This window comes from Melozone crissalis, unplaced genomic scaffold (genome assembly GCF_028551555.1).
Source record: "Melozone crissalis strain CALT ecotype California unplaced genomic scaffold, PUWL_Pcris_2 ptg000012l_1, whole genome shotgun sequence".
Taxonomy (NCBI): Eukaryota; Metazoa; Chordata; class Aves; order Passeriformes; family Passerellidae; genus Melozone; species Melozone crissalis.
Genome location: NW_026535790.1, coordinates 8,455,706 through 8,481,998, shown reverse-complemented (window position 1 = coordinate 8,481,998; position 26,293 = coordinate 8,455,706). Strand labels below are relative to the sequence as shown.

Here is a 26,293-nt window from a genome sequence, read left to right as displayed (position 1 = left end):
GGGATGATACTGCTACTGTAACAGAGCAGTTTCTGTCTGTTTAAAATCCTCACTTCAAAGTACATGAAAAAACCAGTGTTTGTCTGATAGGCAGTTGAAGTGAAATAATTTTTCTCACTGTTTGCTTTCCAGGTCACTTTCCTTTGCAGTAATATCATCCATTTTGAGAGTTTGCGCACCAGAACAGCAGAAGCCCTGAACCTGGATGCTGCCCTGTTTGACCTGCTCAAGCGCTGCCAGCAGATGTGCTCCTTCGCATCCCAGTTCAACAGCTCCGTGTCCGAGCTGGAGCTGCGCCTGCTGCAGAGGGTGGTGAGCACAGGGCAGGGCCTGAAACCCCTCAGAGTCCCTGCAGGGAGCTCTCAGCTCTGCCTTCATTCTCTGGGTTGTGTACCTGCAGATGGAGTGTGGCTGCAGAGTTCATGCTGTCAGTGAAACACTTGGCAGTGCTGTCTACACAGCAAGTGTGTTTTAGCTCTGGGTACAGATAAAGAAATGTTTCTGTTATTTTTAGGGCACTGGTCTCGAACATCCTATTGGCAGCGCTGAATGGCTTCACTCAGCTCACAAGCAGTTGACCCAGGAGATATCTACACAGAGAACAGTACAAACAGAAAGAGAACAGCAAATAGAAACAGTTTGTGAAACAATTCAGAATCTGGTGGATAGTATTAAAACTGTGCTCACGGGTCATAATAGACAGCTTGGAGATGTCAAACATCTACTGAAAGCTATGGCAAAGGTATGCCTGAAACATCTTTAAATTTATTCCTCAAACCTGTGTCAGTGCAGTTTAAGAAAAATAACAGTTGTAGCTATGTGCTTTGTAAAGTATCTAGAAACAGTATAAAGTTTGTGCATATGGAGTTCAAGACATAAAGTTCATGTTTAAGAGCTTTCTAGCATTAGCCTTAGCAGGCTTTGTTTGAACTGAACATTTTCTCTTTCTTGGCAGTTGAAACATTGTGTTTACAGATTTAGAACCAAAAGGAATTATAAAAGATTTTATAATTTAAAGATTTATTTCTTCATACATAACTACTGAAAATTACAGTTATTTCTAATCAAATGACAAACTGAAGGACTGAAAGGGCTTAGAAATCTCCACTTTGTTCTCTTAGCCAAAATATGGCAGTTGACCTTTTTGCACATCTTGGTTACAGGATGAAGAAGCGGCTCTGGCAGATGGTGAAGATGTTCCCTATGAGAACAGTGTTAGGCAGTTCCTGGGTGAATATAAATCATGGCAAGATAATATTCAGACAGTTCTGTTTACATTAGTTCAGGTTATGGGTCAAGTCCGCAGTCAGGAACACGTTGAAATGCTGCAGGAGATAACTCCCACCTTGAAAGAACTTAAAACACAGAGCCAAAGGTAAGAGTTACCTTGTCTCAGGTAACAAAAGGCATTTTGCAGACCTGCTTTCATGTAGCAGGAACATATCATGAGGCACATGCTTGATGATTTTCTTAGAACTCAGAAATCTTCTTGCAAAATTTGAATTAATTGAATTTTTGGGTTTTCAGTAAGTCAGGTAGTTGCATGAGTATTTACCAACTCCATTATGTTTCCCAGTGTCTACAATAATCTGGTGGGGTTTGCATCACCCTTAGTCACGGATACAGCAAATGAATGCTCCAGCCCAACTTCAGCTGCTACATATCAGCCAACCTTTGCTGCAGGTAATGCTTGCACAAGTACAAACATGAAACCACCAGGAATTGATATTAGAGAGGGAATCATAGCTCTTACTGAACTTTGAAATACAGACAATTTGCTTAATATAAATAAATTCTTAGCAGTGGAATAAAACTTCTTGTTTATGAAACTAAAGAAATTAGAAAATTGAAAGATTGAAAACCGGTGGAGAATTTAAAATGCAAATTTAAAATGCATTTTTTCTGAAAAACGGATTGGTCTACTTGATATGCATTTAATTGTGCTTTTTCTTGCCTCTATACAATGCTATTATTTTGAAGACTTTAAGCACTTTTAAATTTTCTTTACAGCTGTACGTAGCAATACAGGGCAGAAAACTCAGCCAGAGGTGATGTCACAGAATGCAAGAAAGCTAATTCAGAAAAATCTTGCAACATCAGCAGATACTCCTCCAAACACAGTCCCAGGAACTGGCAAAAGTGTTGCTTGTAGTCCCAAAAAGACAGCCAGGGACCCTAAAACAGGAAAAGGTAAATACAAACCTTAAAAAAACCAACTAGGAAAAAACCAACAACCCTACCACTGACAGCAACAAAAAAATACCTCAGTGAGTTCCTGTGCAGGAGTGTCAAGTTGCATTAACTTTGTTTTGTACCTGTAGCTGTGCAGGAGAGGAATTCCTACGCAGTTAGCGTGTGGAAGCGGGTCAAAGCCAAGTTAGAGGGCCGAGATGTGGATCCCAACAGGAGAATGTCTGTGGCTGAACAGGTGAGTTGGAAATAAAGTTCCAGTAGTGGTCCTTGCTTTAAATACATGCTAATTAGCAGGTGTGTGTGCTGAATTGTGCCTTCAGGGCTGAAATCCTGGTGTGAATGGGGGTTCCTTTGGGGATGGGAGCTATTGCAGTGCAAATCAAGGTTGATGCAACTGCCTTGTATTGCTGCATTTTTTTTTTTTACTGTCATATGCTTTTGTTTTTTCTATGGGAGGTTTATGTGGAGCCATGAATCAGATAAAATTGTCTTTTGTCTGTCACTAAGCTAACATTTATTCCACAGCTGCTGGTAGCCAGGGAGAACACGAGATCTGTACAGCTGCCCAAGGGACAGAACTTGTCTGTGTTCACTAACACAACACACAACTCCTGTCTCTGGGCAACGGAGTCAGGGGACACACAGAGTCAGTTGTCCACATCTGTTTGAGAATGGTGTGGCCACTTCCAAGATAGGGGCTGTGAATGAGATGATAATGTGATTTTTTTTTTTTTTTTGCAGTATAGCTTCCTGTTTCTTATGTGGACTGCACAAAGTTATGTCTACAGTTACTTCAGATTTTTTTCAGTGAAATATTTACAGGTGGCATTCGACAGTAAATTCTAAGATCACTTAAACACTTTCAAAATTCTAGCTTGTTTTTAATTCCTTGTTTGACCTTTTTAATAGGTTGACTTTGTGATTAAGGAAGCAACTAATCTAGATAACTTGGCTCAGCTGTATGAAGGTTGGACTGCCTGGGTATGAGTAGGGAGACAGCAGCTCGGTCTGGTTCAGCGAGGTCAGACATCCACCAGAATCAACTCGGCCTCAGGCATCCGTAGCCGCACCACAGTCGGTGGTGATGCATACTGGGGCTTAATCTGAGGAAACCTAGGAAATCTCGGTGCACTGGGAAGTGAATCCTGCAGGATAGCTGCACTCAGGGATACGCTAAACACAATGGTCTGCAACCCCCACGGTCAAGGGTGAACGCTCACCGCTTGAGCAACACGGTTTGTCTTTCTGCTACGGAAGAACTGCAAACGTGTCTGGGGGTCAGCTGCAGAAAGAAATCAGGATGCTACAAACGGCAGAGTGATTTGGAACTCAATTCCACCTGACCCTGTGAACAATTCAGGAAACACCGAACCCTGTTCAAAGAAAAACAGAAAAATGGGGCCATGAAGAAATCACAGCAAGGGCAGATTTGAGGCGTTCAGATCCTCGTTCCTCTTGTTCTGTGGCAGCAGTGCTGGTTGAGTTGACCAGTTAGTACGGGAAAAGGCTACAAAATGTAAACTTCAGAAATGGACTGAAAGCAAAGAGCTGTACATCAGATACACGCTGCATTGGAAGAACTTCTGAGATAGAAGAAAAAGCCTTTGTTCTCTTCTCCCTTTCCTCTTTCCTTTCACTTCTCCCTCCCAGCCTCTCCTCGCATACACCCCTCTTGGCTTATTCTTGTAGGTTAGGCGTACTTCCAATATACTTTTTATTTCAATCCTTCTACTTCACAGTTTAGTCAAATTAACAACTTCAATTCTGTTTGGTAAACAATTTCTCCAAAAGCACCGAAAATATAGAACATCAACGATTACTTATGAGTTGGATGGTCAAATGCAAAATGTAATTTTGGTTATTTTAAAGTCATTTTTGTGATTCTATTATGTACAGTTTCTCAAAATTGTCACTGTGCATTTAAAAGTAATGATTCCTACAGGCATTTGATTTAATGTGCACTTCCCTCTGCTTGCAGTGTACACTTTTTTGTAATTCAAATTGTCCCTCCAATCTCATTCTACTGTGATTGCTGTAGTTTCTTTCGTACGACGTAGCTAATCCAATGTAACCTTTACCTTTTTAAAAACCAGGATAGAGTATCTAGTAGAGTTTTACATTGTTGATGACAGATAAACAATAAAGTGATGTTCCGGTGGAGGTAGAGTGATATGCTTTTTACTTCATTTTCCTAATCCTTTTAGTTCACACTTGTGAATTCTAGTGCTTCACTTCACAGGGGTATACATATAATCCAAGAAATGAAGGACTCTCAAATTTTTGTTCAACTAGATCTGTAAAGATTTCTGCAAAGTCGTTTTCCTTTGCCATATTTCTTCTATTGATGGCTATTCAGTAATGCATCCATAAGGAATCTTCCACCAAGGTTTTTTTTAATCAGTTCTCAAAGTGTGATTATGGTCAGAAAAGTCTCTCTAAAAATGGCATCACTTTTCCTTGGATCAAGGTCCTGCTTGGCTGCTGGTTGTCTGAAAACTTCTTTGCTTTATTTTTTAAGCAGGACATATTTAGGAAAAGGCAACTTCCTTTTCTTAGAGAAACAAACCCCACAGAATTCAGCTACAACTGCAGAATTGTAAAGGTGCTGATAGCTAAAGCAGAAATGCACTCTGGTGTTCTGAACCCAGATAAATTCATTGCAGCTCTGTATAAAAAGTTTCTCTTTTGTAAACTTGGTGAATTCATTATGGACAGTTGCTGAAAATTGTGGGAAGATCCTTAATGCCATTTTAGTCACTTTTCAGAGTAAAACCACACTTTCAATACAGCATTTTTCAGTCAAAATCCAAGTATTAAAAGATTTGAGCCAAGCCCACTACTGGCATAAAATTAATTTAATTGAAAGGGTTTGCAGCAGTTCATCTGAGTAGGAAGCTTGGCTGGTGATTTTTGGATAAAGCCAGCAAACTTCTGTTCCTTTCAGTATTTGCACTATGCTGACTGCTCTGCCTCCGCAGTAGGTCTTAGAATTCACTTTCTCCTCTGTTGCCAACTTTTTGTGGACACGCACTTTGAAGTGTAACAGTTTTCAACAGTCATATGGCCTTCCTTGCACTCTGATTGCCTGATTACCTCTAGGGAAGTTGCAGGCTTTGCATCTACCAGTCCCCGTGCGAACGCATTCCACTGCCGCCGCTCCCTGACCCTCTGCCACGCTCGCCGCGGGAACGCTGCGGGAATGCTGCAGTGAAGAACATTCGTGTGCACAACAGGACACTTGGCACTGTTGGTCCTTTCCATTTTTCTCCAGTTCAAAATGACCTTATGAACAATCTGTTGGAGAAGTGTAGTGACAGGAGTGTGTTGTAGCTGCTGTTTTGTTTCTTGGAAGCTGGGGGGAAGGGAGGGGTAATGCACTCACCTGTGGCTCATGTATTATACCTCTGCCATCCAGAAATGAAACACTTGTGTGGAGATGGGTTCTTACTGCGTAATTTAATAAAGTTTTAAAAAATAAAAAAGGATATGTGTTTTTAATTTCCTTCCTGTGCAACACTGTGTGGGTTGTGAAAATTACAGGGAAGAATAAAAGTGCCTGATACAAACAAATACAAACCAAACCCCAAATTAGAACAGGATTCTCCAGAGATTTAAATTTGCATAACTAATGCAAGGGAGACAGCTCAGATGTGCTGGAGCTAGTGAGACTGGTACTGTTCACATGTGTGCTGACACATTTTTCTTGGAAATGTTGACAGTATGGGAGGTTGGAACAGTCTTGATGAAACCTAAAATTCAGGTTCTGCTCACACATCCTGCATAGTAAATAAGACTGAATTAGTTACATTCTCTTAAAAAGTGCTTCTTACAAAGACATAAGGGTCCTTCCTTTATTTTCAGTAGAACTGGCGTTTATTTTCTCTGCAGTGAGCCACACCTAGAATAGTGCAATTCTAGAATCACCTCTCTAAGTACATACAAACCAGCTGAAGCTATAGAAGTCAATTCAACTGAGGGCAATTTTGTACCTGCTGCTTACCTGCAGTAAATATTAACCAAGGGACCATGCTATAAAGTGATTTCTCAAAGCCAAATTCCACATATGTTCAGCAGTTTTGTTACTCCCTCACAATTCTATAGGCTCATGGTTGAGATGAAAATTTGAAAATGGAGTTGGTTGTTTGCCTCTCTTCCTTCTCCCCTTTTGGAAAGCCATGATGTGAGCATGGCTCTGCCAAATGGGTTGCTGGGGTGTGTTAAACTGGAATTATTAGTGGTGTCCTAGGTTATTTTGGTAGGACAATGGCACAGTCAATACAATGGCACAGTCAGTACAACAAATGGGAAATGCAGCAGATCTATACAGTTAACAGAAATTAGTTTTGTACTTTTTATGTACTTCATGGTCTGGTTTTGCTTTGCAACAATTGGTTTTGCCCTGAAGGATTATCCTATTTAAATAGAATAATGTTTTGTCTAATTTTTCAAATGTCTGTAAAAGACTCAAGTCCCTCAAGCTGAAGCTCTGTTTTTCTAAGTGCTGTAGTCTTTAAGGTTAATTTACTTCAATTATTCATCATTGTTCTGTGCCTGGTACATTAGCCATTCTGTTTTAGTGCACTCAAGTACTTCAAAGGTTTCTTTGCTTTCTTTTTTTTCCTTTTTTTTTGTCAAGCTTTTCTTAAAATTAGCAGACACACTTTATACATGAAAGAATTTGACTAGGAAAAATAGTTCAGAGGACCTGCCATCTGTGTGTTTGTTAATGTGGTCCCAAATTATAAAATGCATTTTTTCTTTAGTGAAGTTGTGAGCATACTGTTACCACTTTAGCTAAAGAATTTCACAGAAATTACGGGTATTAGCTGCAAACTACTGCTGTGTACATAAATGCATAGCTGATTAGAGCAATTCTGCCATTCATCAGGCTAATGTTTTATTAATAGCATAATAAATGTATATTAGGTATGCTGAAAGGGTGGAGGCTTGACATGTAAACTTTGTGTGCCTGTTCTAAGTGCACAGAGCAATAACACTGCCCCTTTTAAAGGTGCTTTGAAGCCAGCTTGGGGATTTAGTGTTCTGTGCATCTGCTAAGAGAGAATCTTGGTGCAGGAAGAATGGATCCCATTGCAGCATGGTCTGTGCCATGCATCCAGGCAAGCAACACAGTTGGGTGTAGCTCAGGTAGGGTGCAGGAGGTGCTGAGCTGCTGCTGATCCTGCACCATGGCTGAGATTTAACAATGGAATTTTTGAATACTTCTACATTAGGGACACATTTTTTAATGTGACCTGGTGCCTCTCCAGGCCTGGCTGCTCAGCGAGGGAGGGGTGGGCAGGTGGCAGGGCCTGCCCTGTGCTGTGTGCCATGGCCTCTCTGGCATTGCTGGGCCTGAGGGCACCCAGACGTGTCCCTCTGCCCCTCTGAGGCACGGAGCAACACCTAATAGGAGGGAAAGGCACCTCCACGGGCCCTCTGGATGGAGAAAAGCTGCAATGCCACCTGGCTGGGGTGAAAGACTGGCTGGAGATGATGGCAGTGCCCGCTTTTCCATTGGTAAGTGCTTCGGTTTTCTGTGGTGAGAATCACATAAATGGATGAAACCAGGAGCTGGCTGATGGTATCTCATAGCCAGAGCAGTGTTGTTGCAGGGCACTGCAAATATCTGTAGAAATTGTAATGCATCATAGAATCACACAATGGTGAGGGGTTGGAATGGACCTTAAATATCATCTAGTCCCAACACCCCAGCATCGAATCGCCCTGGGCAAACCTGTTCTCACCACCCTCAGTAAAGAATTCCCTCCTAATATCTAACCCAAATTTCTCCTCTTTCAGTTTGTACCCTTTACTCCTTGTCCTGTCACTACCGTTCCTGATGAAGAATCTCTCTCCTTGTAGGCCCCTTCAGACACTGGAAGGTTGCTATGAGGTTGTTGGATTTCTGTGCTGTTTAGATGGTCTGGGAAAAAGCCCAAAGATGGCCTTGGGCCCCCGGGTTCGAAAGGACGAGAGGAAGCTTCAGATTTGTTCTTGGTCTTGGTGTTTATTAATTGCTTATCTAAAAGATTTTCTCTTGGCCTGACAGAGTTCTGCTCAGCAGTCAGCCATGGGCACACACTGAAAGCCCCTGGGGCGGTCACCTATCTTTATACCCGGAGTTACGTATACAATATTTATCATTTTTCTCCAATACCCTCTACCCATATTAACCAGTGTTCCCCTAGTAAGGTCCAATCCCAGAGTGCCAACATCACCACAGAAGATGGAGGCTTAGAGGAAGAAGAAGAAGGAGAAGGGCACGCCCCAATCCCTCCATCTTGCCTCTCTAGACCCCCCTTGTACAGGGATCTTAAACCCTGTATCTCACACTCCAATTAACTTGTCCCTTCACCATTCACCCCAGTGAAATCCTCCCGTCCTCATACTGATGTCATCTCCCATGTGGGATCAAAGTCCAGCCACCAGACATTTCTGGCAGCATTCCAGGACTCCCGAGCCCCCCAGGGGTAGTCTGGTTCACCCTGCACCCCAGTTCTGAGAGACTGAGATCCCACATGAGGTCATGCCTCTGTATGGCTCCATGCTCTTTTAAAAGACTAATAAAATTATTGCTTCCATCATCACTTCCTTATGAAATCACCTTTTGTGTGAGCTTTGCTGTGGTAAAATTACAGATTTTGAGAGTGAACTCCACTATTTATAAGTGTAAAAGTTACACAAAAATACTGTTAGTGGCATGTGAATGAATTTGAAAGTTATTCAGTATGGCATCTGTTCTTTACATACGTTCTAGGGTGAGTGAGAAGCACCCTGTGAAAGACCAAACCATTCAGGACAGACATATATTTGCTTTTACACTATCTCCCTTAGTCCTTCTCTTTTATGTCTCTATCAAGCTGGTGCCAGAGCAGTTTTGGTGCCTGAGATGTTTTCTTTGCTCTCATTATAGCCTTGCATTGCATCCTGGGCACGGTGATTACGCTCATTAACTCACGTGCCTGAAGCATTTAGAGAGCTGAGTCAGAAGCAATATTTATATCCCAGCGCCTTTCTCCTGTATTTATTTCCATGCTGCCACAAGTTCTGAAGGAAATAAAACACCTTGCTGGGCTTTGATGTTACCAGGAGAATTGGCCCAGTGCTGGGCACTGCTGAGGCCGCACCTGGGGTGGTGTGAGCAGGTCAGGGTCCCTCTGTTCAGAGTGGACACTGAGGGGCTGGAGCGAGCTCAGAGCTGGGGAAGGGGCTGGGGAAAGTGCTGGAGCAGCTGAGAGAGCTGAGGGTGTTCACTGGGACACAGGGAGTTCAGGGCATGGAGCTGGGGAAGGGGCTGGAGAAGCTGAGGGAGCTGAGGGTGTTATTGGGGATACAGGGAGTTCAGAGTAGGGCATGGAGCTGGGGAAGGGGCTGAAGCAGCGATGTGAGCAGCAGCTGAGGGAGCTGAGGGTGTTGTTCACTGGGGACACAGTTCAGAGCAGGGCAGGGGGCTGGGGAAGGGGCTGGAGCAGCTGAGGGAGCCGGGGGTGTTCATGGGCACACAGGGAGGCTCGGGGTGACCTCAGGGAGTTGGTCAAAATGGTACTGGAGCCAGCTGGGCGTAGGGCTCTGCTCCCAGGAAATAAGGGAGAGGACAAAGGGACAGAGTCTTAAGCTGAGCCTGGGAAAGTTTAGGTCGGACATTAGGAAGAATTTCTTCACAGAGTGATTAGATATTGGAACGGGCGGCACAGGGAGGGGGTAGAGGCACCGTCCCTGGAGGTGTTTTAAGGAAAGATCCGATGTGTGTCACTCAGTGCCGTGGCGCAGTTGACAAAGTTCGCCCGCAGAGCTGGAATCAGAACTCTTATTCCAGCGTGACTTTTCGGTGGGGGTGCCGCCCCTCCCCGGAGCCGAGCAGCGCTCCCCGCGCGGGCCCGGCGCCGCCTCAGCCGCACTGCGGCGCGCAGGGGGGCACGCGCACGCCCCGCGCCGTTCGAATCACAGCAGCCAACCAGCGGCCGGCAGGGCTCAGGGACTGGCCAATCACAGCGCTCAGGCGGCCCGCGGAGGCTATAAAAGGCGGCTGCGCGGCGTGCGGAGGGAGGGCGTGGCCGGCGGTGCGGGAGCGGCGCAAGATGGCGGAGGGGGACAACAACAGCGTCTACCAGCTGGTGAGGGCGGGCGGGCTGGCGGCCGCTCGGGCCTGCTGGGGGCGGCGGCGGCGGAGCCGAGAGCCAGGCCCGCTCTGCCCTGCCCTACCGAAGTGGGGGCTAGCGGGGGCCGCTCGGCCCCGCGCTGTGTGACGCTGGGGCTTCGGTGTGGGGTGGGCTCGGGGCTCGCGGCGGGTGCGGGCCCGGGGCGCGGGAGCGGCGGCTGTGCTGCTGCTCGTGGGCCGGAGCCCCCAGCAGCGCTCGGCGTTGCGTGATCTGCGGCGGTTACAGCCTGTGTCCGTCTGTCAGTCCGTGTCCGTGTGTGTCTGTTTGTGTGCGTGCAGCCTCCCGCCGCGGGACCGGAGAGCGGCGGGCGTTGGGTGATTCAGCTTAACTAAACGTGCCAGGATATGCTCGAATAGTTAAATAAACATAAGGCTATATATTTAGTGATGCCTCAGTTGGTAAGCGGCTGCTGAGGGAAATGGGGAAATGGCAGTAAAAAGCGGTGCAGGGGCAGAGGCTGGAGGCGTTCGAGCGCTCGGTGCTGCACACCCGGCTGGGCACAGGGAACAGCTCCGGGAGCTCGGAGCTTGGAGGGAGGCTCCAGAGTCTGTAGAAAATCCACGAGCTGTGTTGTGTTTGTTATTCTAGTGCCGTCGGAGTTTTCATTGGAATTAAATGTAGCACATAGCTGGGAGTGAAACCTGTTCTGTTAGCTCTGCACGGCAGACGTGCGAGTCTTCGTGGCTTGTCACCTCTCGCTGCTCGGGCAGCAGTCGGTTCTGCTCACGGTTTACCTGAGTTTTGTAATCTCTGAGATGCCATCTCGCACTGAGGGGACACTGTTAAGCTCTGTTAAATGTGGAACACCTCAGGTGAACTGCTTAGCAAGCTGATGGCAGCACAGGTGGGGCCTCCTTGCAGGAGGGGTGTAGGGAGGAATGTAGGAATCACATAGGAACGAACTGGAGTTGAAAGGTTGGAGTTGGGCAGCTTGTGGGAAAACTTGCTGTCCAGATGTCATCAGTTGGGTTACTGTACTGTGGATTCTGAGTCTTTATCCATCTTCCTCATAATAAACTAGCATTGGACAGCAGCTAGAAAGCTTCAATTTAATGTGGTAGAGTTGTCTTGGAAAATACATTTATTTTTAAACAGTTCTCACATTACAGTTTTCCAGTCATTGACACTGAAAACTTGAGAGGCTTTAAAACGTGACATTCTACTAATCTGGGGGTATGGGGTATGGTAAATGGGAGATTAGGGGAAAACACCTTGGCAAAATCTGGGAGGAGGTATTGTTTGGCCTATACGTGCTGCTAGGATCTTAACTATATAAAGGCATCACTGCTACAATGTCATAACTTACTACAAAACTCACAATATTATTACTAATTTAATTACTCAGAAAGATTTATGTCTGGGATCTTTAATCATTACACTGTTGTTTTCTTTTAGCAACTTCAGAGTGGGAATTAATTTGATAATCTGGTTAGTTAAAGGAATTTTCTTCTCTTTTTGTGTAGGCAGCTGAAACTGCAAGCTTGGAGGAGCAGTTGCAAGGATGGGGAGAAGTGATTCTGATGACAGATAAAGTTCTGCGCTGGGAGCGAGCCTGGTTTCCCCTGGCACTGATGAGTGTTGTTTCCTTCTCCTTCCTGTGAGTACCTGCAGGAGGGAGCTGCAGCATCATTGCATCTTCATGGCTCTGACCAAGCCTATTAAGAAAATTAGTAGGACACCTGGAGAAGTCTAATAGGAAGGCTTTTACTCTAGGTTCTTTTTCTTAAAATGTGTGAACTTTGTTGGAAATTAAAAACAAAAGTAGTGAAAGCAGGAAGTCACATGATTCACATCCTGCTCAGAATGGTTTCTGCAAAAGCTGTTTGCCAGCAGTAGTTGCTGGGGTTTTTCCTGTGCTCAGCTGAATGTTCTTCAGTGCTGCATTCATGTTCTGGCCTCATTCTTTGTGCCCTGCTTCTTGGTCAGATCTCATGATCTCCTTTGGTTCCCCCCACAGCACCAGCAGTATCCTTACAGAAAGCTTGTTTCCACAGAGCACAATATCCTACTCTCCCTCTTTGCTGTGGGTTCAGGATCAGTTCAGGGTTTTTTTCCACAGCTAAGGTTTTTTAATATTCTTTGTCATGTCTTTGAGAAAGGAGAAAAGGGAAGACTGCAGGTAACTTCAATCAGCTGGGTGGAAAGATGTTGCCTGTCTGATTGGAGGTGCTGGAGGCACTTGGATGTGCCTTTATGTAACATGGTAGTAAAGATGACCTGACTGCCTTGCTCAGACAGCTGTTTGTGCCAGCTCTGCAGTTTGCCAGCTCTGTCTGTTCCTGCAATAAGGAGAGAAATTACAAAAATAAAGGTTCAACCAAGTGAGACAGGAATCATTTTGGCTAATATAAATTTTTTTGCTTTTAGGGGAGATGATGATGGAAATCAAATGGAAACTGAAAAGTAACTTTTAAAAGAAGTAATTGTGTGAAGTTGAGGGTATTCTGTTATAAATTCTGTGATTATAGCAGGGAAGATCTTGTGCTGAGTAATACTTTATGGAAATGCAGAACTGCTTGAGGTTCTGAACTCACCACAATGACCTTGAACACCCAGCACAGTGTCAGTGTGCAGATGTACAGAGCACATGGCCCTGCAGTAGCACTCTGCAGATGTACAGAACAGCCCCACCATGGACTGGGTCATTTCTTTGCTTTTACTGTTTCAGTTTTCAGGAAGTTCTGTGAAGTGCAGTTGGAGAGCAGAGGGCCCAGCTGCTATCAGACACTTGGGGGATCAGCTGCTTCTTACCCAGTTGCCCTTCTGCTGTGTTTGAGTGATGGCAGACTGAGTATGGAGAATGCAGCACTGCTTTAAGTGGAGTTTGATGGCCAGAACAGGTTTGGCTGGCTCTCCCAGGAGAGACAGAGCAAATGACAGCCTCTAGTGGATCTGAATTCTGTGACTTGAGCAACAAAATTAGAGCTTTTACTCTACCTGGTTATTTCATTTGTTCACTCATCATCATCATCCCTCAATCAGTGTTAAGGCACTGTTGGTCAATTTCTGAGAGAATAATAATGATGAAATTTTACTTCTACTGAACTTTGTACCTTATTTGCTTGTAGCATATTCTTATCTGGTCTATTAAGAGAAAATGGTGTTTTTTGTAATTTTGTTTGAGGTTAGGCAAGAGAGTATGTCTGCTGTTGGAAGCTCTGAGCCAGTCTGAAGAAGTGACCAAGTATATTGAGCAGTTTGAGTACTCAGAAATAATTTCTCTTCTTTCTGCAGGATGATCTACTATTTGGACCCTTCAGTTCTCTCAGGTGTCTCCTGTTTGGTCATGTTCCTCTGTTTGGCTGATTACCTGGTTCCTGCTCTTGCTCCTCGGATCTTTGGCTCTAATAAGTGGTGAGGAAAGCTTCAATTGAAAGTTTGAGTGTAATTATGATCTTTGTCAAAATGGATATTTGATTTGTGGGTGTCAAATGGTTGCTTTGTAGAGTCATTGTAGTGAGAAATCAGCAGTCTCTATAATACATCAAGTGAGGACAGTAGCAACATGTTCTTCATTCTTTTTCTGAGGATAACTACTACTACAACATACCTTTATTGTTCCTTTTCTTCTGTAAAAATCAGATTGTTTTTTTAAGAAGCAGGCACATTCTTTACTCTCCATTAAGCAGGCTAGTTAGTTCTGCTAGACTAGTTTTTAGTAATAGATAATATATACTGAAAAGTGAAATTATGTGGAAGAGTACTGATTGTATGTTTGGAAAAAAGCAGTAGTAAATGTGATAAAAAAGAGAGTGATGCAGAGATTATGAATGTGATTGTGAGTGAAACAGATTTGAAAAAGGCAAGTCTTATATAAAAGAAATAACTTGAAGAAGAACCTAATTTGACCAACATTTTGAGTTAAACGTGAATTTTAGTGTATCTGCTTTAGGATAAATGTTCTTATGTAGGTAAGCATTATTTGTGTGTCTCATACTGGTATCAGATTAAGGTCAGGGAGTCAATTTAATTAACATTCAGTATGCAGGAAAATTACATGGGCACTTCCTTGCAGTGCTCAGTAAGGTTCAAGCTAAGCAAAGGAAGTGCCAGGATAAGCACTGGGTACTTCTTTACTGGAAAAATGCCATTGGAGATTTTTTTTAAGTTGTTAAATTAAATCTTGAATTCTTATTCTGGCTTTTTCCCCTCTCTTTAATAAAAGGACCACGGAGCAGCAGCAAAGGTTTCACGAGATTTGCGGCAATTTGGTGAAGTGTCGCCGCCGGGTTGTTGGCTGGTGGAAGCGCCTCTTCACTCTGAAGGAAGAAAAGCCTAAGATGGTACTGAGTTCTAGGAGTTCATCTATGTTGTTTTAAGATTTTATGTGATTTAGCTTTGTCTGAAGTATTTTAGCAAGGCCTGAATGAACTGGTGTTCCAAACCAGCAGCTGGTGCTTCTAGCTGTGACTTGGTCACACAGTTATTCAGACCTGGAGTGGTAACATAAAAAACTTAAAAACTTGCAGTTCTTGTAGTTTAGGAGCATACCCTTGATAATTAGATAAAGGAGACTGGATTTCTCTGGATAGGTAAATTTTTGGAAACAAGGTGTTTGCAGTGTGCACAAACTCCAAAACCCTGGATCTTTAATAGTGTGTCAGCTGGTGCATGAGCTACTGAGCCGCTGTCCCAAACCAGCTGTGGGTGCAGCATTGGGGATGGCACAGGCTGGCACTAAGGGATACCTGGGCAAAAAAGAACATGCCCCCTGTTCAGCTGATGGTCTGAAAATAAGTGAGAATGGACAATTACAGATCCTATAATCTCAGCTTTAACATGCCTGTGCATAGGTGTCATGGGTGGAAGAGCCAGAGAGCTTCGTGTTAGTTTGAGATGTTGAAGTTCTGCCAAACACTGAAGGGAAGGCAGAATCCCCAGCAGCTCTGTGGTAACTCCTCCCTTTTCACTTTTAGTACTTCATGACCATGGTCTTCACTCTTGCTGTGGTTGCCTGGATTGGACAGCAGGTTCACAATCTCTTTCTGACCTATCTTATTGGTAAGTGTGGGCATGCAGAACACAAGGAACTCTCTTGTTAGCTGCCTGAAATGGATTAAGACTGGTAGAAGTAATTTTTGATTAAGTGTGGTGGGGTGTTTTTGTTGCAGGGTTATGTTTTTCTCTTTTCAAGCAATTCATGGGGCTTAAGGGAAGCAAAGAATTGCAGAGTGACAGAAGCTTGTTAATGGAGTATTGTTTTTTTTTTTCTCCTTGTCCTCTTTAGTAAGCTTTGTGTTGCTGTTTCCTGGACTAAACCAGCATGGGATCATCACAAAGTACATTGGAATGGCAAAAAGGGAGATCAACAAACTTCTCAAGCACAAGGAAAAGAAAAATGAATGAAGGCTTAAGTGCTGTTCACTCTAGTAGAAGGTTTTCTTGGGAACAGTTTTGAGAATTAATGTATAATTAAGACAATAGAAGTTGTATTGCTCACTGACTTTTTTTTTTTTTAATTGGCTCCCTGATGAAGTGAAAAAGTCATTCCAGCAGCTGCTGTGGGTTTGTCTCTTGCTGTGCTGAGTATGAGTAGGGCTCTGCAGCCTGGAGCTGATCCTGTCTGAGACATCCTCTTTGATGTATGGAGCTTGTTAAGTGTCTTGATCAAACACCCTGGGCATAAGCAGCCCAACAGCAGAGCTGTAATGCCTGATAGTGTTTCTGTGACTGTGTTAGATTTGCTGATCATTAATTGTGGCTGCAGCAAGTGTGAGAGGCAGTTCTGAAGGCTGATGCTTCTTGGAGACTTGTTACTACTGATCCTTGTGGCAGGAGGACAATTAGCAGAGTGAGAATGGCCATGGCTGAGGGTGCACATCCAAAATGGGGGCAGAAGGTTCCATTGTCTCACTGAACCTGTTTGGCTGTGTGTACCTGAGAATGTGTGGAGTAGGGGTTTGGAATATATAAATTTGTACTTCAGTTATTAGCTGTAGTGTAAACTCATTGCACTGAGACTGTAGAAAATGAGTGAGGTGTGTGTAACCTTGAGCTGATTGTTTTGGAAACTGCTGTTGTCATGGAGCCTTTGTAGCACGTTTGGTTTTATGAATGTTTGTCTGTATACAAAATCACTCTGAATATGCTGAGTTTGACTCTGTAAATAAGCCTGAATTGTTTGTGCTTTTCTATGATCTCTCCCTCCTTTTTTAAAACTGAACTGTTTTTCTTTAAAAAGCTAAAACCTGTGTTAATGTTTTAAAAGTTTACTGTTTTAAATGAACTCTCTTCAGTGTCTATTGTAACTGTTGAATAGGTAAATACAGACTAAAGAGAAACTACTTGAACACTTGCTCCTCGTCCATGTCCAGAGAGGGTGTCAGTGCACTTTTCAGTGTAGCAGGGGGTCTGGGAAGGGTTGAGGGAGTGCTGAAGGGCACACATAGCCTGTCGGTGGGGAGATCCTGGGTGTGTGCAGCCGAGCGGTGACACGGCGCGGTGTCCCCAGCTGTGCGAGAGTGGAGAATGCCGGCTGCTGGCACAGTGCAAGTGCCCTGTGCCCCTTCGGAGTGCGAGCTCACTGCAGACACAGCCCATGCATCGGCGGGGGCTGTGCTCACCGCAGCCCCGTGTCCCCGTTGTCGCGGTGTCCCCATATCCCCGCTCCGCTGCCCCGGCCCGGGGGCTCACCTGCGCGCTCTGCCCGGCGGAGCGCAGCTTTTTGTCCCTCGCGCCCCGCCGTACGCGAGCGAAGCGTCCCCGTTCCCATGGCAGCCGGGCGGCGGCGTCGCTCCGGAAGTGCGGCACGCGGTCTCAGCCAATGGGGAGGGCCAGACTTGAGGGGCGAAGTCTCGCGATATCTCCGCCCGCCGCTGGCCCTCCCATCAGCCCGCGCGGCCCGGGCTCTTCCTTTTCCGCCATCGCGCTCTCGGTGAGTGGGGCCGGAGCCGCGGGCGCGCAGCATCCGCCCCGTCCCGCCGCCATCCGCGCCCCGCGCCCGCTCCGCCCGCGCAGCCGCGGGCACCGGGCACCGCGCCACCCGCCTGGCCCGATTTGAGCCGCCGGCACCGGCCCTGGCGCCGTCCGGAGCCGCCGGAACGCGGGGTGGGGGGCGGCTCCTCCCGCCAGTGGCCCCGCACTCTTCAGCGATGCGCGGCGGGAAGCGGGAGCGGCGGCCGGGCCCGGGCCGGAGCTGTGGGGAGCGGGGCCGGGCCGGGCGCGGGGCAGCCGCGGAGCCGGTGCGCTGAGGGGCCGGGCGGAGGGAGCGGAGCGCGGGCAGCGGGCGCGGTCGGGCCCAGGAGGAGGCGGCCCCGGCGCGGGGGGCTGGCGGCTCTCACCGGGGGCGGGAGTTGGCTGCGCGGGGCTGGTGTCTCGGTGGTGAAAGTCCCCGTGTGCCACAGGAGCTGCCCCGGTGTCCGGGCAGGGACAGCTCGGGGGCAGCGGCCCGGCTCTGTCGGAGCGGTGGCCGTGCCAAGTCATCCCCGCCGGGCTGGGGCTGCTCCGAGGCTCCTCCTCGCGAGTACCTGAGAGCTGCTGCCGGGTTTCCTTTGCGAAATGCTGTGTTTGTGCATCCTGCAGGGTTTTTGCACATCGGTGAGCCGAGCAGCATCTGTTGATTTAATATCATGTAGGATCTAGTTATTGCACAGGATCGGTGCTGTGCAGTTGGGTGTTAATTGCGTTTTAAGGGCAAACTGATTTACCTGCGGAGCTGTCACACTGCTGACAGCTGTCTGGATGGTGCTTTTGAAATCGTGTGTGTGCTTTGATAGAGCCACATTTAACCCTGTCAGGTTTCTTGACGTGTTATGGTAGTGGTGGCTCTTGATCACAGCTGAGCGTGTGATCGCTTCTTTAGCTTGAGACTGCTTTTCGAGGTTTAATACAACTTTCTGTCAGTGTTGGATGTTTTCGGTGTAAAACCAGCCCTGACAGGAGTGCGGCTCGGCGTTTCCGTGCCGAGGAGCCGGTGCTGTAACTGCTGCCGTCCCTGCAGGCACCATGGTGCGGATGAACGTGCTGGCCGATGCTCTCAAAAGCATCAACAACGCAGAGAAGCGCGGCAAGCGCCAGGTGCTCATCCGGCCGTGCTCCAAGGTGATCGTCCGCTTCCTCACCGTCATGATGAAGCACGGTGAGTGCCTGCCCTGCTTCCCCTGCTCCCCGAGGGTGCTGCTGGGGTAAAAGATGGAAATCGAGGTGCTTGAAGTAGCTTCGTGTAACACAGTTAAATAGATGTGTTATTGTAGCTAAGTGTTGTGTGTGTCTCTGTCTGCTGGTCTCCTGCAGGTTACATTGGTGAATTCGAGATAATTGATGATCACAGAGCTGGGAAGATTGTTGTCAACCTCACAGGCAGACTCAACAAGGTAGGATTTGTCTTCCTGAATTCAGTTCTCTAAAGAAGTGTTTAAATAAAACTTTTTTTTTAAATTTTATGTTTGTCTGCTCCATTTTAAAAAGAACTTGCTGTAAAGGAGGTGGTATTTGTTGAATCCATGTAAATAAGAGCAGCATGGATGTTATCAGTTAAAAGGGTTGTTAACTTGTCTGGATTCAAAGTGGTATGGGTCACTAATTATATTTCTTTTAAACTCTGACTGTGTAAGATATGCTCTCAGGGAAGTCTGCTTGTAAGTGCTGGGTATTTCTCTCTGTTCAAAGGCTTTCTGGCCATGTGGTGCTTTCTCAGTTTATTTGATATTTAAGCTGTCTGGAAGACTTGTCTTAGAGATAGGGGCTGAGTTGGTTTCCAGTTGATGTTTGATTGCTGCAGATGTGGAGAAGACAAATCCTTCTCCTGCTGCCAGGTGGGCTTTGCTTGCAGTGAGGAGAAGTTGAATGTTACATTAATTGGTGCCTGTGAGGTTCCTGGGCCATATGAAGCATTCATTTGTGTTTTGGAAATTTTTAAATGCTTATGTCTCAAACTACTGAGCTGTGTGGTTCTGTGTGACTTGCTGTGCATCCTTGTTTACAGCTGAGCTCTTCCAGTGAGAGTTGGCTCTTCAGTAAAGAAATAAAAAATATTTCTTGGTCAGAATATGTTGGGGGCTGTCCTCATGATGAATTTGCCATGTGAAAATTGCAGAGTGTATAAGGCAGATAACGCTGACACCCCCAAATTACTGCAGTAGTTACAGTAATTACAGCAGACACACTTTTATTACGTGTCTGTAATAAAAGTGATGTGGGTCAGGTTTGAGGGTAGTGTTCCTTGAACTCTTCCAGGATGATATGGATCTTCCAGGCTAGTGGATATAATGTTCTCTCAATCATTGCAGTAAGGGAACAGTTGTTCAGAAAAATGTGCACAGTGCAGGAAGGTGTGCTTCTGGTTTGGGGTTGGATAGTTGTTAAAATGATTGGAGCCAGTGAGGTAACTGGGGGTGGTGCTGGTGGTATTGGTCAGTGATACAATTACCTTGAAAATTCCAGTAACATGGTAATTCCTTCCTGGTTAAAACCTGAGGGTTTTTTTTGCTAACTGTGTATGATGGTTAGAGGTGGAATATCCCTGAGCAATCCCAGGAATGTTGCTGATGTTACAGCATGCTTTAGTGCTCCCCCCAGGTGTGGGCATCATGTGGGTGGTGTGGCTTCAGCAGCAGTTTAGGCTGTGCAGGTGAGGAGGAGGAGTGAGGCTGAGGCAGGAGCGGGTCTGGAATTGCTGGGTGTGAGGTCCTGGTGTAACAGAGTGTGTGACAGCACTTGGTGAGGTCCTGCAGGCAGGGAGCTGGGATCACACAGCTGCAAATCCTTAAAGGTCTTCAGTTTGTAATGGAATCCTCTCTTACTTACAGTGTGGTGTAATCAGTCCCAGATTTGATGTGCAGCTGAAGGATTTGGAAAAGTGGCAGAACAACCTGCTGCCTTCCCGTCAGTTTGGGTGAGTATGAGGAAGGGTCAAACGTGTGTTGTGTATAAAAATGTTACACTCACAAACTGCCTGAGTTACACTCACCTGGCAGCTTTTCCTCTGATAGCCTGGAGTTAAATTCTAGTGTCAAAATCCATCCTCCATATAAATGTCCTTTTAAACCAGTTTTACAGGGGCACTGCTAAGCAAAGATCTGTTTGTTTGGCTTTGGTAAAATCCTTGTTTGACCATTTCACAGTTTAATGGAAAGTAGGACTTCTCTCATGTTTATTTTGGTTTTGTGAATGACTGTTTTTAAGTGGGGAAGGAGTTATGTAAGTTACCAGGTCAGTGAAAGTAAATTGTGCTACTTGAATTCACATGTCCTGTGTGCAAGTTAATCAGATATGAAGTGATGAGGAACTTGGAGTCTCTGTTAAACAAACCTCCAGAACACAGGAAATCATACTATTACACAATGTACCTTTCCTTCACAAAGTGTGTGGAATTGAGAGCTGTAATTCCCAGTGCACCAGGATGGCAGAGCTGGAGGAGTCTCCAGGGCCTCAGCCAGTCTGTCCCATCAAAGGAAGGATTGATTAAAACAGTTCTGTGCTGTTTCTGTTCTTAAAGCTCCAGCAGTAACTCCTGCTTCAGCTGGCCCTGTGTAGCTACTCTGTCATTGGGAGCTTTAAGAGCATTTACAGTGGTGGGACAGGAGGTTCTCAGACCTGGGGCTGTGTGGGTGAGTGTGTTGGTACTGCAGATGTTGGCTTTAGCAGTGGCAGCTGCTGCAGGTGCAGATCCTGCCCTGCACCAGGCAGAGATCCCAGCTGAGGAGCTCTGGCACTCTGGCACCTGTGCCTGCAGCAGCATCTGTGGAGGATAGAAGTGAACTTGGGCTAGAAACCTGTCCAGCAGCTGGACAGGGAGTGCCCAGTGGGAATCTGCAGGGAAAGAGGCAAATAATTGGGGACCACAGTCTGTCAGTGTCCTGTGTGTGCTGCAGGGCTGTGCTCCTGAGAGGAGCTGCTGTGCACTGTTGGCAGTCAGGCTCACTGTGCTGGGCCTGTTACAGGAACAGGCCCTGCTGTTTGTGACACAGATGGAGGTGGTGCTGTCAGCTCTGCAGCAGCCTGGAGCAGGGAGATTACCTGAACATTTGCTCTCTCTTGGCAGGTATATTGTCCTGACAACCTCAGCTGGCATCATGGACCATGAGGAGGCGAGACGAAAACACACAGGAGGCAAAATCCTGGGATTCTTTTTCTAAAACTTGTAAAAAAAGAGGATACTAATAAATTGTTCAAATGGACTCTGCTGTTTCCAGTGGGTATTTCAATGACTTCAAACACTGCCTGTGACAGTGCTTGTAACAGCTCTTCAGTAGTGCTGGAGGTCCAGCTTCGCTTCAAATGATGTTTGGGTACCACACCATCCCTGATCACAATTCTGTTTCTGTTAATGATATAGTGTACTTCTAAAAGTTACCACTGGAGTGGCATTTTGGGGTCACTGTACAGGAGAGCCTCAGCAGGGGAGCCCTAGTGCTGAAGTAATGCTCATGCCAGCTGTCCTGCTTGGGCTCACCTCCCAGGTGTTCAGTACATGTGTCTGCAGTTAGTTACCTCTGTGTGATTCTAGAGTTTCACCTTTTGCCTCAATAATAGAAGATTGATAATAATAGAAGATTGATAATAATAGAAATAGCCTTGCCAGAAGCTATTTCCTGTTTATGGTTAAAAAAGTTGTGGGATGTGGGATTCTGGAATAATTAAAATGGTTGGAGTTTTGATTTCAGATCACAAACTTGTCCCACATCATATGGTGAAAGGAGTAACTGAGGTTGGGAGGTGAATTATTATTTTCCTTCAAGTTTCTTCTTTGAAAGTGTTTTGGAACCCCAGAATTTTGGGTAGAGTAGTTGCAGTGCAGCTGCTTTGTATGTTGGCACACAGAAACAGCTGTGTGGGATTTCTTTACATTTTCAGAGTGAGGGAATAAGGTTGTCTGAACCTACAGGTAGGAATATTTAGTATTGAATGAGTTGGTGTTTTCTTCAGGCACGTGACAGCACAGTGTCCTTGATGCAGAGAAATCAGATGTGTTTCAAGGCACTTCATGGAGCTGTACAACTTGGTAGAGGACGGGCAGCAAACTGGGCTGGTGGCATTGTCCTTCAACTGCTGGAACTGCCCTGCCTTGTTTCACTAGGTTTGGAGTCAGTCCTACCAGGAGGGAGCCTTTGGAGATGCAGCAAGTGTTTCAACACACTCTAAACCAGCTGGTGAAATTTGTGATTCTGATACAAACAGGTGGAACCCAAGTTTTCCTGCTTGGTGATACATCCCCATGCCCTCCATGTACAGTTGCTTGGGCTGGAAGTGTCCTGCCTTGAGGGTGATGCTTCATCACAGACCTTGCCATGGAAAGGTCTCTTCAGGCACTGGGTCTGAGCCCAATAACTCTGTAACTTGGTTCAGTCTGTTACTCTTTATGGAGGAAAGGACAAGGTGTTACTGTTAAGCAGAAGGTTTTCACTCTGGGCAGGCACTGCAGTGTCACTGATGTGGTTGGTGCTCCCCGAGGAAGGTGAGGGCCAGCAGAGCTCTGAGAGTGCTCACAGGGGATGTGGTGGCAGCAGCACCCTGCCCTGAGCCTGGCTGAGAAGAGCAGGGGCACAGGATAAAGCTGGTGTAGCTGCTGGGTCACAGCTCTGATGGACTGGAGACAAAACATTCAAATGGCATCACTGGTTCTCAGTTTGGCTGGAAACAAATCTGTTCAGCTGCAGGTCTGTACACTGAATTAGAGTAGTTACAAAGTCAAGAGTCTGTTTCAGCCCTCATGTTGTTGTCAAATGGAGCTATTTAGTGACAGGTGGGGTTTTTCCAATCCTTAATGGGTTTCATTCTGCAGTACCAGGCACTGACAGCTGAGATTTTGTACTTCTTGCTCAGAGTAACCCTGAAGATTGTATCAAGATTCACGATTCTTTTTATAAAATCTTTATTTTCTCAAGTCTAGAATAGAACACGTTTCTCATACCTAGTAGAAGAAGGCCAATGACAGTTTCAAAGCTTCCTTTGGATGAATTAACTATGGCAAGTTTCCTGCTAGTTTGACATTTGTTTTAAATCAGTTTTACACAGGACGTACATGGCAGTTTTCCTGACCTAGCTTAGCTGTGTGTCCTTAGCTCCCACAGAGACTCCTGAGGTAACAATTTCTGGTGTTCTCAGTTGACAGATCAATTGGGAATGAACTGTAAATTTATTCCAGCAGCCAGCCCAGTGACTTTTATAGACTTATTAAATGGAAATTAGAGGTGTGATGTAACAGGAATGACTTGGAGGAAAGGAAGCAGCAGCAGAAGCACTTTTTCCACAGGATCTCTACAAAAGTGACTGCATCCAGGCTTACCACATGTGGAAGCTGATGTGGCTGATTGGGATTCATGAGATGATCTCTGAGCTTGACCCTCACTGGTCAAGCTTTGCTGCTGGCTGAGAGCCATGAACTCTGGAAGGTGGCCTTGGGAGCTGACAGGAGAGATCATGACAACACAACAGCTTTAAATGGGTTTGCAGGAATTCCTACTCCCAGATTTGTTTAAAATCTGAAAGTGGTGTAATTTTTTAAACCTCAGTGATGTTTAGTGGGCTGAGGGCATTTATAAGCCTTGGGCAAGCAGTCTGTAGGTAAAAGCATTTTGGGTAAGAATAGGATTGCTAGAGGTGGAAGGGGAAACGGCACAAAGCTGAAGGTGCAGTGTGGATTGCAACAGGTGATCAGGGGCAGGTGAGAGTTCAGAGAAGGGGTTTGGTACCTGTGGGGCAGAGGGAAGGAACATCAGTGCTGGAGGAGCTGAGGGACAGAGCAGCTGACAGGGCAGGGTGGGAATCCCTGAGGAATTCCCTGAGTTACCAGCTTTGCCCTGGGGCTGTCCTGGGTCCCCCGTGGTCTAGCACTGAAGGTGGTGGTGTCACCTCTGTGCCCTGCACACCCATCTGAGCCCTCTGTCCATGCCTGGAGCAGCCCAGAGCTCACCCTGAGCCCGTGCTGGAGCTGCCCTTCCTGCAGCCCCATCCTGCTGTCCCCTGCTCACAGCCACGTGTCAACATCACAGTCCAGCCCCAGGGGCACAATGGGTCAGAACTGAATTTGGATGTGAAAATGAGTAAATTGGATGCAGCTGGGGGAGGGTTGGTGATGCCCCTGTGAGGTACAGCCCATTCTCACCTTGCAGTCAGATCAGTATTTTGGGGTGCCCCTGCTCCTCATGCCGTGCCTAAAGAAGAGGATGAAGGATGCTCAAACTGCCTGCTGTGGATCCAAACAGCGATTTACTGGCGCCTGAGGAGGTGTCAGCAGAGGGCAGCAGCCGGCCTCAGTCACTGGAGATGGAGAGGAGGATCCTGCGTCCTGTGCCCGCGTCCACAGTGAGAGTTTTCTCTGTCCTCGATTCTTTGAGCCTACTTTAAGGTAATATTGGAGGTGTGAATAAGTGTGGATCTGCAAAATACTGCAGCAGGCTCAGGAGCCTGGTGTGTGACTGGATATGCACCTTTTCCTCCTCATCCTTTTGTCTAATGTTATTTAGCTAATTTAGATTTAAGACAAAGCTATGTCTAACTGCCTATTAATGTAAGTGTCCATCTCTCAGTAAATATCTGGGTGGATTTAACCACAGTTTGGTCTGGGGAACTGTTCTAGTGAAGTCGGAGGGTGCAGAGGCTGGTGGCCTCCATTCTTGTTCATGCCTCTGATGTTTTCTCTGCTCAGGTGCTGCTCTTGTGTCATTAATGCAGTAATGGGCTGTGATTATCCTCATCCTCAGGACAGCCCATCTGATCAGGCATGTGATGGAGTTGGGACACTGATGCTGTTGGTACATTTGTGCTGGGGCAGGATTCAAGTTCCTAGTCTGGCTTTATTTACATTTTACTGAGGCTTTTATCTGCTGGTGCTGAATTAATCATTGTGTGTGCTTTCCTGTGGCATTGTCTGCTTTTGGACAAGGTGCTCTAGCAGGATATGTGACCCCCTCCCTCCCCTTTCAGACTGCTTTTTTAAGCGATTGGGGATAATTCAGTGTGAGGGCCATGGAAATAGAGAGAATTCCTGCCACTCTGTAATCCATTGCTATTTCCTCTTGGACTTTTATAATTTATGACTAGGCGTTGATTTTTTTCATATTTAATTCACTTGATTTATTGTTCTCACTCTGTGAACAAACCATGCTACACATTCTCCAGAAAACTCTTTCTCCAGGAGCTTGCAATCCCCTGCCTGCCATCTCTAGATGTCTCTCTTGCCTTAATGTAAGAAAATATGAAAAAGACAAAAGTACTGAAATACTTGGTATGTGATCCTGGATAGAAATGTGTATGTGCAGCACTCCTCCATCTTCAGCTCCCCATTAGATTAGAGTGGGATTGGCCTCTTCATTTGTGGGAAGAAATGTGGCACAGCCATTCTTGTCTTCCACTGATGCAAGTTAACTCTACTTTCAGCTGGACCAGGCTGTAGGCAGGAAGAGGCAAGGATTATATCTGGGAGTGGGGGAAGAGTAGGTGATGGATGAGGCTAGAGAGAAGCTGCAGCTGCAGCCACCTCTGGGCACTGTCTGAGACTCATTAGATCCATGGGTGGAGCTCAGTTTCTGTTTGGTCCACTGCTGTTTGTGCCAGTTTAAAAAGCAAAGTCCAGGAACATCAATGACAACTTTAGGTTTTTGGTATCTTTACAAATCAGGCCTTTAACCATAAGAATGAAAAAAAGGGGAGAAATTAAAGGTTATTTTTTCTTTTTCTCCCTACCCCTCTGCAATGCACATGGGTGCTTGTCTCTTCACTTGCAGTTACATGCCCAGGTGTATCCTTGCACAACAGGATCCTCAGCACGTGATCCCCACGTCTGTGTGGGCAGGAAATCAGCTCTGGCCCTCCTTCAGTCCCTGGGGTTCCTTCCTTAGGGCAGCAGCATTAGGCCCTCAGTTATCACCTGCCCTCCTCATGTTTGAAACCATTTCCACCTCGCTGGGGAGGCTGTGGGTGTCAGAGCTGACTGCACACCTGTGGTGTTCCTGCTGGGACCTGTGCTCTGTCCAGGATGGGCTCATGGGTCTGTCCCT

General features: G+C 46.2%; 3 protein-coding genes across 3 annotated transcripts in view; all 3 read left to right on the top strand.

Annotated features, from left to right (window-relative positions):
- The window catches only part of SMG1 (SMG1 nonsense mediated mRNA decay associated PI3K related kinase), a 60,979-nt gene extending 55,316 nt beyond the window's left edge, over positions 1-5,663 (top strand). Inside the window, exons 57-63 of the mRNA XM_054270573.1 lie at positions 133-312; positions 515-742; positions 1,164-1,375; positions 1,577-1,683; positions 2,011-2,190; positions 2,322-2,428; positions 3,103-5,663. Of these exons, the coding sequence (XP_054126548.1) occupies positions 133-312; positions 515-742; positions 1,164-1,375; positions 1,577-1,683; positions 2,011-2,190; positions 2,322-2,428; positions 3,103-3,180 (1,092 nt within the window). The 3' untranslated portion in view covers positions 3,181-5,663. The remainder of the gene's footprint in view (positions 1-132; positions 313-514; positions 743-1,163; positions 1,376-1,576; positions 1,684-2,010; positions 2,191-2,321; positions 2,429-3,102) is intronic.
- Positions 5,664-10,231: 4,568 nt separating this feature from the next.
- ARL6IP1 (ADP ribosylation factor like GTPase 6 interacting protein 1) lies at positions 10,232-16,639 on the top strand. The gene is made up of 6 exons (XM_054270785.1): positions 10,232-10,310; positions 11,819-11,952; positions 13,590-13,709; positions 14,521-14,638; positions 15,272-15,356; positions 15,583-16,639. Exons 1-6 carry the CDS (start codon positions 10,275-10,277, stop codon positions 15,699-15,701), a joined length of 612 nt encoding a protein of 203 aa, XP_054126760.1. The 5' UTR covers positions 10,232-10,274; the 3' UTR covers positions 15,702-16,639.
- A 539-nt stretch (positions 16,640-17,178) lies between these two features.
- On the top strand, positions 17,179-21,472 carry RPS15A (ribosomal protein S15a). The gene is made up of 5 exons (XM_054270912.1): positions 17,179-17,229; positions 18,295-18,432; positions 18,588-18,667; positions 20,102-20,187; positions 21,337-21,472. The coding sequence occupies exons 2-5, from the start codon at positions 18,300-18,302 to the stop codon at positions 21,428-21,430; spliced, it is 393 nt and encodes a 130-aa protein (XP_054126887.1). The 5' UTR covers positions 17,179-17,229; positions 18,295-18,299; the 3' UTR covers positions 21,431-21,472.
- The last annotated feature ends 4,821 nt before the right edge of the window (positions 21,473-26,293 follow it).